The sequence below is a fragment of the Chiloscyllium punctatum genome, chromosome 25 (genome assembly GCF_047496795.1).
Source record: "Chiloscyllium punctatum isolate Juve2018m chromosome 25, sChiPun1.3, whole genome shotgun sequence".
NCBI classification, from domain to species: Eukaryota; Metazoa; Chordata; class Chondrichthyes; order Orectolobiformes; family Hemiscylliidae; genus Chiloscyllium; species Chiloscyllium punctatum.
The window spans coordinates 17,804,178-17,816,504 of NC_092763.1; the positions used below are offsets into that span (position 1 = coordinate 17,804,178).

The following is a 12,327-nucleotide window of genomic DNA, read 5'->3' on the forward strand; positions in this document are numbered from 1 at the left end:
CCATGAAGGCCTGACATTTGAATCCATACCCATTACCCTGAGAGCACCTGACTACCTGAAATGGCTTTTCTGTAGATGTCTAAGCTCCTGGACTGGTATTGGAGGCTCCTGGACTGGTGCTGGGAGTTCCTTATCAAAAACTGTCTCCTTTGAGGGTAAAAACAATGACTGCAGATGCTGGAAACCAGATTCTGGATTAGTGCACAGCAGTTCAGGCAGTTTCTGAGGAACAGTACTCGGATGTGCTCTTCCAGCACCACTAATCCAGAAACTGTCTCCTTTGACATGACCGAGGCACCCTGATACCCGTGACAAGCTTTCTGCCCTTGAGTCTGTGCTAAATGGCAAGACAAGATCGAAGAAAGATGAGCCTGGTATCTCTAGCTGAGGGAGCAAAGTACAAAAGGGTGAAGCAGTGAAAGATAAGGATGCTGTGAGGTGGACTTGGAATCAGTGAGCATGAAAACAGTAAGTGAACAAAAGAACAGCCTAAAGATAAGCCTGGCACAGTGCATGAGCTGGGAGTGGGTCCCTGAGTTCACAGTACCCTCGCTGTAGTTAAAATTATGATTGTCAATACAGTCCATGTTGTAGCATTGAAGTGCAGAAGGATACTGTGATTAGAGATGTGTCATGAGGATTCTTAGAGAGTGGCATTTGACATGTGCCAATGACTGATAATGGTGCATGTAAATGGCATCCATGAAGTGTGTCTTGAGATATTGGCAAAGACTCTTCTGGATTAATGTGTCCAGGTCTGGTCGCCAGTTATAGGAAGGATATTATTAAACTGTACAGAGTTCAGAAGAGATTTACCAGGATGTTGCCAGGTACAGAAGGTTTGGGATATAAAGAAAGGCTGGACAGGCTGGGACTTTTTCCAATAGAGCATAGGAGGTGACCTTATAGAAGTTTATAAAATATTGAGAGGTATAGATAGAGTTAATGGTAGGTGTCTTCTCCGTAGGATGGGGGAGCACATTTTTAAGGTAAGAAGAGAGAGATTTATAAAAAAACACGAGGGGCAAATTTTACACAGAGAGTGGGTCATGTATGGAATGAACTTCCTGAGGAAGTGATGTTTGTGCATACAATTACAAGGTTTAAAAGACATTTGGAAAAGTTCACGGATAGGAACGGTTTAGAGGGATTATGGGACAGGAGCAGGTATGTGAGACTAGTTTAGTTTGGGATTTTGTTAGGCATGGACTGGTTCGACTGAAGGGTCTGTTTTCATGCTGTATAACTCGATGTTGGTGCCTGTGTCCAACATGGGAGTCCTTTGAAACAAGCATCGTGTTAAGGTTGCCAGGCACCCGCCCTGACTGCCAGGTCAACAATTCTCAACTTCTAGCGTGATTGGCGCATTCATTAAGATTAAAAGCTGACTCTTAATGAGGTGAGTTGGGCCATTAATAAGGTGCTTAACAGGTTATAATCCCTTTTTACTGGCACGTTGCCTCAGCCAGGTGAGGAACGTGCTGCATCGTTTGGCATAATATCGAGATAGGCTTCGCCAGACTTATCCGGTGAGTCTGCCACAAACATTGCTATAGGCCATGTCGCTCAGGCCTTTGTAAGCTTCCATTCACCATAGCATAAGGTGGTGAACAGCAGTGAGGATTTCTTAGTATTATAATATAGTGGCAGTGGTGGGCACCTCCTGAAGAAATCTTCAGATCTACAAGAAGAAACCACCATCTGAGGAGAAGAAAGAAGGATTCCAGACAGTAAGCTGTGAGTTTATCTTCAAATAATTAGCAATGCAAAAAGTCTTTAAGTTTGTGAGTCCAGCAGTTAAAGATGCTGCTGGAATGACAGCCCTGGAATATTGAGGAATGCTCAATGATGTGGGTGCCAGGCGAAGATGCTGGTGGGTTATAGCTGCCAGGAGGTAACCTCTCTGACTTTCAAGTTGTGAATTGGTGCCATCTAGTTTCTCCCTGGTGCCATGACAAATAGCTCCACTACCGACCCATCCCTCTCCATTTGGACTGGTGTCAAGCAAGGCTGTGTCATCGCCCCAACAATGTCCTTGACCTACCTCACTGCAGTGCTTCACCACACCATCGACAAGTGGAGCTAACCTACAGAACCAGTGGGGAGTTATTCAACATCCGCCACCTTCAAGCCAAAACCAAAGTCACCCCAACCGGTGACATCGAGCTGCAGTACACAGACGGTGTTTGCGTGTAGGCAAACTCAGAGGGTTTACTTCAGACCATCACCAGCACCTTTAGTGTGCTAGCACAGTGTTTAGCTGCCTGAGGAAAAGGATGTTCGAACACAACAACATCAAATCCAACGTCAAGCTCTTGGTTTACAGAGTGCTGGTGGTTCCTGCCCTCCTGTATAGCTCTGAGACGTGGACTGTCCACACCTTAAGGTGCTGGAGCACTACTGCTAATGTTGTCTGTGCAAGATCCTGCAAATTCGCTGGGAAAAAAGAAGCAACAATACCAGCACCCTTTACCAGGCCAACATTTCCAGCGTCGAGTCACCGAACACCCTTGATTGGCTATGACCGACATAAGACACCCCAAGTGGGTGCTCTACCCCCAGCTCTGAAGTGGCAGGTGAGCCCCAGGTGGACAAAGAAGTACTTCAGTGATACCCTCAAGGCCTCACTAGCCAAGTGCGGCATTCCCACAGACACCTGGGAATCTCTGGCCCAAGGTGGTCCAAAGGGGAGGAGAAGCATAAGAGAAGATGTTGAGCACCTAGCGACTTGCCATTGGGAGAAACCAGAAGTGGGGCGCAAACAGGGAAAGAAGCGCGCTGCCATGTCAATGCCCCACCCATCTCCTTCCCATGACCACCATCTGCCCCAGGTGTAACAGATCCTGTGGAAACCGTATTGGTCAGTACGACTCACCCTGAGAGTGGAAGAGAGTCATCCTCATCTGCGAGAGACCATCAATGATGATAATGGTACCTGAGAGAATAACAACCTGCATAAATGAAAAAGAAATAGATAATGATGAAGTGTTAATGCATGCAGATAGGCCACTTGATGTTCACCAGCTTAAGTGGAAAATGGACAGTTTTTCAATGTTGAGAATCTTATTATTCCTTAGTGTATTTTCCCGACTTTCTCACCTTTGCTTATATCGTTTAGAGGCTGGGGACATTCCACCCAACGCATTTCTTCAATTTAAAACATTTTAATGTTCAAAATACTTTTCAGAACAAATTGGAGGATAATTCTGAAACATAGAGAACGTTTTTGGCTTTAATTAGCAAGAATTAAGAACATCAATGAAAGAGCAAATAGGAATGTAGTTTTTAAAAATCATCATTGAAACAACAAATTTCCTAAGTGATGCAGCTTTCTTAGCAATTTATCTTCATTAAAACTGGATATAGGAAAAAACAACAATGCCTGAAAATTAATGTGCTACAGGAGACGCTTAATTCATTGATTTGGATTTTGGCCAGAATGGATGATTTTTGGGAATGGAATGCGTTATTCTTGGTAAAAATGTAAGATGTTTGTGGGATGAGGGCTGAGCTATATGTCATATCGATTGTGGCCCAGTTAGAGAGTTGGATAAAGCCAATGTCAGAGGCATGGTTGGGGATGAAGGGGGGACAAATAACTGTGTCGAAGCATTTTGATCCTCAAGGTCTCAAAGTCAGAGGAAAAAAGTAATAGGAGAATACAGCAACAACGTTTGGGACAAGTGAAAAGAGATTCACTGATGTTTATGTAAAAGCTGACCACAATCTTCCAGATAATATAAAAATGAGGTAACATGTAAGAAAGGAAGAGAGCCAAGAACCCGGGCCAGTAAAGCGAATGTATGAAATAAGGAAGTGAACTTGGCTACGACGATGATCACTGCTTCAGAAAAATATCAAAGTATCAGAAAACAGCTATAAGTTAGAAATGTTGGGCCTTTAAATCTAGGGGAGTTGATAAAGTGTGGAGCTGGAAAAAGCACAGCAGGTCAAGCAGCCTCAGAGGAGCAGGGGAGTCAACGTTTCAGATCAGAACCTTTCATCAGTACTGGGGGAGGGGGAAAGGGGCTGAGAAATAAATAGACATAAGGGGGATGGGGCTGGGGGAAAGGTTAGTGTGATAGTGATAGGTGGATGCAGGTAGGAGGTGATTGTGATTGGTCAGTGGGAAGGGTGGAGCTGATAGGTGGGAATGAAGATGGGCAGGTTAGGAGTGGTCAAGGGAGAGGCGCAGAGAGAGAGGGCTGGACCTGGGATGAGGTGGGGGATAGGGAGATTTGGAAACTGGTGAATTATATGTTAAGGCTGTATGGTTGTAAGCTCCCGAGGCGAAAGATGAGGTGTTCTTCGTGCAGTTTGCGTGTGGCCTTATTTTGATGGTGGAGGAGATCTAAGATGGATATGTCGACGGGGGAGTGGGAAGGGGAGTTGAAATGGCTGGCAAGCAGGAGGTGGGGTTGATTAGAGCATATGGATCTCGAGTTTGCGTTTGGTCTCTTCGATGTAGAGGAGACTACATTGGGAGCAACGGATGCAGTAAGTGAGGTTAGAGGAAATGCAGGTGACTCTCTGCCAGATTTGGAGTGATTCTTTGGGGCCATGGACGGAGGTAAGAGGGGAGATTCCGGGGCAGGTGTCGCACCTCCTGCTGCCACAGGGAAATGTACCAGGTGTGGAGGAGAGGCTGGTGGGGAGTGTGGATCTAATGAGGAAGTCGCAGAGGGAACGGTCCCTGTTGAAAGCGGATAGGGGTGGGACTAAATTAAGGAGGTAGATTTGTCCTGGGCTTAGGTCAGACTAAGTCGAAGTACTCTGTGAAGCTTTAGTCTCCATGTCAAAGGGAAGATTCACTTGGAGGGAATGAAATTTGACTAACTTGGTGGTGAAATAAAAGGATTGTCTGATGATGAGAAACTGTATATATTGGGCTTCTAAAGGAAAGAAGAGGAAGGAGAGGCAATCTTCTTGAAACTTGAGATACTTCTGAGAGAGTTTGACTGGGCAGATGCTGAGAGTTCATGTCTGTGCAAGTCGAAAGGGCCACTCGTTTTAAGACTGAGTTGAGGAGAATGTCTTCTCTCAGATTGTTGTGGAGATTTTGGAATTTGGGTTGCTGTGACATTGTGGATTCAGTCTTTTTTTTAAAATATCCTTTCATGGGAAGTGGACTTTATTGATTAAGTCAACATTTATTGTCCTTCCCTGATCAATCTAGAGAAGGTGGTGGTGAGCTATCTTCTTGACCTGCTACAGTCAATGGGGCTTAGCAGAAACGGTGTTGTTTCAAAGTGACTGCTAGGATTTTGAACGGCAGTCTGGTAGCAAGTATGGATGCTGTGTAGTTTGAAGTAGAACTTGAGTGTTCCTATGCATCTGCCACCCTTGTTATCAGATGGAAGTCATAGCTTTGGAAGGTACTGTTTTAATAGTCTTGATAAATTGTTGTTGCTGAATTGGTGGTGAAAGGAGTGATTGTTGAAGGTGGTGGATCAGTACCAATTATGTGAGTTGCTTTATCCTGGATGGCGTCAATATCCTTGAGTGGTGTTGGGGCTGTACCCATCCAGACAAGTGGACAGTTTTCCATCACAGAGTATCCCATTCAATGACAATAATAATAAAGGCAAAATACTGCCGACGCTGGAGATTTTAAATAATGTTAGGGAAACTCACCAGGTCTGCCAGAATCTGTGGATAGGGAGAAGACTCGATGCTCTCTTTGATTGTTAGTCTCACAACTAATATACAGTGTACCTTTAGTTGACATTGTGATTGTCATCATCATATTGTGGCATATAGCCTGAAGATACAAAGGTCTTGGACTCCATCTTATCTGGAGCTCCTTAAATTATGGCACACTGGGGAAAGCAAGCCACTATTTGTAATCAAATAGTTTAATATTAATCTAGGCACTGACGCACCTGTGATTATAATACAAGCATAAATCAGGAGTTGTAATAATGCCTATTGAATCAAGTTACTCACATCCTGTTCTTACGCTATGGGAGCAAGCACAAGTATTACAGTACGAGCTAGAAAACCTTCAGCCGGACAAAGCCCACACTATGGTGTCACATTGTAGTAAGTAACCTTCCCCGTTATAGACCGTTATAGACGAGTACAAGTTCTCAGTGGTAGACATTTGGAAAACTCATCGAATATCAGCTAGACACCAACACTGGACTTCAAAGCATTAGAAAAGCTAAGAGCATTAATTTCAGTGAGTAGAACCTGCAAATTAAATAGCCTGAAGGCTTCCTGCTTAAAATATAAGTTCTGTAAAGCTAGAGACTGTCTTTCTTTAAAGTAAATGCGCCTGTTTACAGAATTAACAGTTAACAATAGGTTATCAAAGGCTTCTCACAGGTTAAATACAGGGCTCCCTGAACAAAGTACAGATTTGAAAACACTAAAATGCACTTTCTTAAACTAAGGTGGCCTTCCTGTCTTTGATGAGTTTGCTCCGCCAGTTTGTCTCTTCAATTCAGCACTCAGACAGAGGTAAGCTTCTGTGTCATCAACATTCCTTATTTGTCATCAATCCCATTGAGCAGAGACCTGCTACTACAGGCCTCTATTTCTTAAAGGAACTGTCCAAAGTGAGTCAGGTCTAGGAAAAGCAATAGTGATAAATTGAGTGAAACAGAAGCATAAAAGGGAAAATAAAATGCAAGAACACAAAACAAGAGGATAGACCAAGCAAACCCTAGACTTATTTTATTTAAAAACCCTTCAATAAAACAAAGTTAAACACTTATTAATGGATTGAACAGCTAATGATACCTTTGCTGATATACAGCTATTCAAGCAATGTGTGCAGTTTTGTTTCACTGATTAAGCAGTAAATGATCCCGGGAAAGGATTTATGAAGAACTTTCCAGCCATCAACAAGGAAGGGGTTTCACCCAATGAATACATCCGGTCTTCCTATGGATAATCAAAAGTTCTAGAAGGTGCTCTGAAAGTAGTTCAAGGTAAGAACTGTCTTCAGGATTAACAGATTCCAACTTGAGTCAAAAAAAAAGAAACTGCAAGAATCTAATGACAAGTTTTTTTTCACCAGATGGCGCATCCAAAGGGTTTAGGCCTGATTTCTCAGAAAGACTCACTTCAAAGCATCTCATTTCTGCATTGATTTTAAGATTTGAAGGACCTATTGACCAAGAAAGGGGGCAATATCATTGACTTATTGCTTGAAGATGAATGCAAGCCATGATGATATAGTGACAGGCCAACAACGATTACGTGCTATAGTTGCAGCCAACAATATTGATATGGTCAGCAAAGCACTCCAAACCAATGAAATCTGTCACAGACGTGGCTGATCACACTCGTCCTAAATCCAGTCAAGTGGTTCTTTACATTTGACACCATCACAACATGGGCTGCAAGAAAATAAAAGCACATTGCTAAAACACACAGTCAACTGAACAAAAGACACATTCCAGAAGATGACCAAGCTTTCCATACTGTTAACCTGACATATCATGTTAACAGTGTAGCGTGATCAGAAGACTTTATGATCATTGACATCATATGTTCTGGAAAGGCAGGTCAATATACCCTAAAATCTAGAATCTACACAGGAGCCAGTGCTAACATATTACCATTATGCATTCTGAAAGGCACGTGCCTCAGGAATTGGAGCTTCACAATAAAACTTAACAGAAACTGTCGCTTAGATCATAACAGATCACCAATTCTGTGCATTGGCTAAATCACACTGAAGGGTTAATATGCAAAGTCATCTTGGCTACCTGTAAACTTCTAACTAGTAGCTACTAAAGTTTCACCAGTGTCAGAACTACAAATATGCACATATCTCAGTGTAGTTGTAATACACGAGAATTCAAACAACACCCACTTTGGTGGAATGGACCAGGATTGATGCAATGGAATGAATCAGTGATCTAACCAGCTGTACCCAGACCATTTCAACATGATTGGCAGTTTAAGAGTGATGCAATATTGCATCACAACATACAGCATGTACGTTCAGGAGAAGCTGTGAGTGGAACTGAGTGAGATGGAGTGAAGTATCATTCAAGAGGTCAGCCATGACAAAGATTGCTATGGCTGCAGCACATGCATCATGTTTTCACTTAAGAGCTGTTCACAAAAGATGCCAACACACACCAGATCCTGGAGCCAGATCGTTTTCCAAATTAGATGCAACGCATCTCCACCGGTCCAGCCATTTAGCGAAGCTCATGAATTTTGGGATATTATTTGGGTGGTGCTGTTCCTAATGGATACCAGAGTACTCAAGGATGTATTCTTACAGTGGGTGGACAGAATTATTAAAATGTACTTGACCGTGTTTGCATAGCTGAATAGATCCAAAGTGTATAGCTCTCATACTCCATCTTAACAGGGGCGACATGAAGCATGACATGCCAATGGAAGCATGCTACAGTTTGGAATCAAAAGGTTTGATATTAGCCCAGACCTGAATTGCCTGTGTCCATGATATCATTTTAGATTAGGAGATGTAAGAAGTATCTGTTGAATCCTTCACTATCACATTATTCATGTCTATATCTTACGTTATGGGAGCTAGCGTAAGCATTGCCACAGAGTCATAGAACCTTCCTTTTCTTATAATAGGGTAATCAGAACTGGACACAGTCCTCCAGAAGAGGCTTCACCAACATCTTGTACAACCTCAACAAAACATCCCAACTCCTTTACTCAAAGGTTTGAGCAATGCAGGCAACTGTGCTAAATACCTTCTTAACTGCCCTGTCCATCTGTGATGCAAACTTCAAAGAATTATGTACCGAAATCTCTAGGTCTCTCTGTTCTACAATGTTACCCAAGGCCCTACTTTTAATTGTATAAGTCCTTGATTGTTTTGCCAAAATGTGATACCTTGCATTGATCCAAATTAAACTCCATCTGCCACTCTTCAGCCCATTGACCCAATTGATCAAGATCTCTTAGTAATCTTAGATATCAGTTACAAAATGCTGCAGGAAGCAAAACCTATATCATGGCAGCAGATCAGTGATTGCAAGGGGTCTTCTTTGATGTTTCTTACCAGAAAAAGAGACATGGGCCTCGAAAAGTTAATGTTGTCTCTGCCTGCACTCATGGCGATAAAAACAATGACTGCAGATGCTGGAAACCAGATTCTGGATTAGTGGTGCTGGAAGAGCACAGCAGTTCAGGCAGCATCCAAGGAGCAGCGAAATCGACGTTTTGGGCAAAAGCCCTTATTCCTGATGAAGGGCTTTTGCCCGAAACGTTGATTTCGCTGCTCCTTGGATGCTGCCTGAACTGCTGTGCTCTTCCAGCGCCAATAATTCAGAATCTGCCTGCACTCATGCTGAGTTTCTCCAGCACTTTGTTTTAAGTAGAGTAGTAGTAATATTCTGTTTCACATCCCTCGATCACCTGAATGAGCACCCAGCCAGGAAAAGTAACAGCAAAGGTGACAAAGATTGCCATTGAGATGGAATGCGAAGCATTCATGTTAAATGGACTCATGTGCCCAGGTTAATCAATGCTTGAATTTTCAGCCTGACTCCCTCACTTTAAGAGCAGACTGGCCTTTTCTGCGCAGAGCTGAAAAATCTTGAGATGTGATGGATATAATGGATGGAACAAGAGACATGCCATGGTCAGCTGCTAAATGTTGCCATGGTGACAGCGGGCACTTGTGCTTCCATAATCACTGGTAAAATGTACAGCACCTTTTAGGTTCTGAGAGACATGGGCTGAGAGCAGTTTCCAATTACTATGAGTAAATTCCCTGCTCCTGCTGAAATCTCTGGAGAAAGCGCACATCTCGGTCAGTTGCTAAGCAGCTGTCAGTTTGAAGGCTCATTAACAATTATTTAATTTAAGAAGTAGTGGGCCTCATTAAGCAAACAGAATATTCAGGGAAGCTATGATTGTCTTCACCAGAGAGGAAGCTAAAAATACCAGCAGCCGGTGGATACTGCTGCAGCTTTCCCTCTGGTTCCTGTCCCATCTTAACCACCCATCTCCATGGCAACTAGGAACATAAACTAGGGTCGATAAAGCTGCAGAAAGACGTGACTTGGGTCTTATCGCCGAGGCTGGGGGTGCATCCCAATCCCCGCAGGTCCAAGGGCAACGTGCCAGTCTACATCACTATGTAATCGCACAGCTCACCTGTCTGTGCTTTAACCCACCAGCAAGAACATTGACCTTTGCAGAGCTGTAAATCAGAAAACGGTGTGATAATTGAAAACCAGGAAACAGTAGCAACCCCAACTGGGATCTGCATCATAATCATTGAGCAGTTTGATCTTGTTTTGAGCAAGAGACACAGGTATTCGGACAAGAGCTGAATGGCTAGGAGTGAAGAAAAGAAAAATTGCAATTATGTAGCACCATTCATGACAAGCTTTGTTCCAAATCCAGTGATTTTTTTTTAACTCAGTCATTGGATGTGAGTGATGCTGGCTAGGTCATCGCTAATTGCCCTGAAAAAGCTGGTGGCAACTGCTTTCTTGAATTGCTAGAGCCTTCACATTGTTTTGAATGTTAGTTACTGTTGTCATGTAGGGATTGGGATGCTAATTTTACACACAGCAATAAAGTAATGATCACGAAATGATTTTAATGATTTTCATTGAGGGATAAATTTTGGCCAAGACAACGTGGACATTTGCAATCTTCAAAATGGCATTAGGTTGTTATACTCAACTAGCAGTCTGGAATTATAGTAGCTGAAGTCACTAAGAGCTGAGAGAGACAATGACAGCCTTCAATGTCATGTAAGAGGCCTGTGAGTAAGAGTAACACTCCTTTGAGATGGCTGGCTTGGCTGACATTACTATACTTACCCATTTCCTCAATTTTGAGGCAAGGAAGGCAACCAATATGTTAAAATGCCTGAATCCCTCTCTGCAGAGGCTGACTGACCGACTGAATGTTTCCAGAATCTTCTCTTTGCAATTCCAATTTTCAACATCCACTGCCTTCCAAAGCACTGATTTAAATGGCAGTTAGTACTGCTGCCTCACGCTGCCAGGGACCCGGGTTCAATTCCTGCCTCGGACATCTGTCTATGTGGAGTTTGCACATTCTCCCTGTGTCTGCATGGGTTTCCCCCAGGTGCTCCGGTTTCCTCGCACAGTCCAAAACTGTACAGATTAGGTGAATTGGCTATGCTAAATTGCCCGTAGTGTTAGGTGCATTAGTCAGGGGTGAACGTAGTGGAATGGATCTGGTGGGTTGCTCTTCGGAGGGTCATTGTGGACTTGTTGGGCCGAAGGGCCTGTTTCCACAATGTGGGGAATCTAATCTAAATCTGACAAGAAGACCAAAATGGGCAGGAGTAATTGATACCAATGTATTTGAACAGCCATGGTTTTGTTTTCAAGAGCCTCTCAGTTTCAGAAATGAAGTTGTAAACAAACAGCTTCAGTTTTATAGTTATCTGGAGAATAAATTTATTTGGTCATAGAGTCATAGAGATGTACAGCATGGAAACAGACCTTTCAGTCCCACTCGCCCATGCCGACTAGACATCCCAACCCAATCTAGTCCCATTTGTCAGCATTTGGCCCATTTCGCTCTAAACTTTTCCTATTCATGCACCCATCCAGATTGTAAGATATTCGTACACTTCATCCCTTTCAATCTCATTTGTACTGTCAGTGATGTTATTTTGAGTTTCACAATTCACACGAGAACTGAATTGTCTTTGTTTTTCAGGATTTCATCTCTACATCAAACTACCCTCGATCGTACCCGAAAGCTGCCTGCTCATAATAGTGGGCCTGATAATGGGAGGAATAATCTATGGAGTGAATGAGAGATCTGCACCAGTTATGAGCACCGACGCGTTTTTTCTCTACCTGCTGCCACCAATTGTACTGGATGCAGGCTACTTCATGCCTAGCCGGCCCTTCTTTGAGAACATTGGGACAATCCTTTGGTACGCGGTGGTGGGCACCATGTGGAACGTTTTTGGAATTGGCTTGTCCCTTTACGGAATTTGCCAGATTGAATCCTTCGGCCTAAAGGACATTTCCCTGCTCTACAACCTGCTGTTCGGCAGCTTGATCGCTGCTGTGGATCCAGTGGCAGTCCTGTCCGTGTTTGAGGAGATTCATGTGAATGAGCAGCTGCACATCCTGGTTTTTGGTGAATCGCTTCTCAATGATGCTGTCACTGTGGTAAGTAGTCCCGTGCGTGATCGGCTCCAGAGCCTATTTCAACAACAGAGCAGGTAAGTGATGTTTCACCCCATCCACCTACCCCCAGAATCCTTGAATTCATTCCTCTGAGCCGCAAAAAAAATCACTTTTTTTAGACTAACGGTTGTCCAGCTGAAAGAAAAAAAAAATCAGTGAAATGTACAACGCCAAAGAAAGCCGTTCAGCACAT

The 12,327-nt window shown here is 43.3% G+C and overlaps 1 protein-coding gene across 1 annotated transcript in view; it reads left to right on the top strand.

Annotated features, from left to right (window-relative positions):
* The window catches only part of LOC140495724 (sodium/hydrogen exchanger 2-like), a 167,507-nt gene that overhangs the window by 16,427 nt on the left and 138,753 nt on the right, over positions 1-12,327 (top strand). The window contains exon 2 of the mRNA XM_072594754.1: positions 11,653-12,116. Coding sequence (XP_072450855.1) covers positions 11,653-12,116 — 464 coding nt within the window. The remainder of the gene's footprint in view (positions 1-11,652; positions 12,117-12,327) is intronic.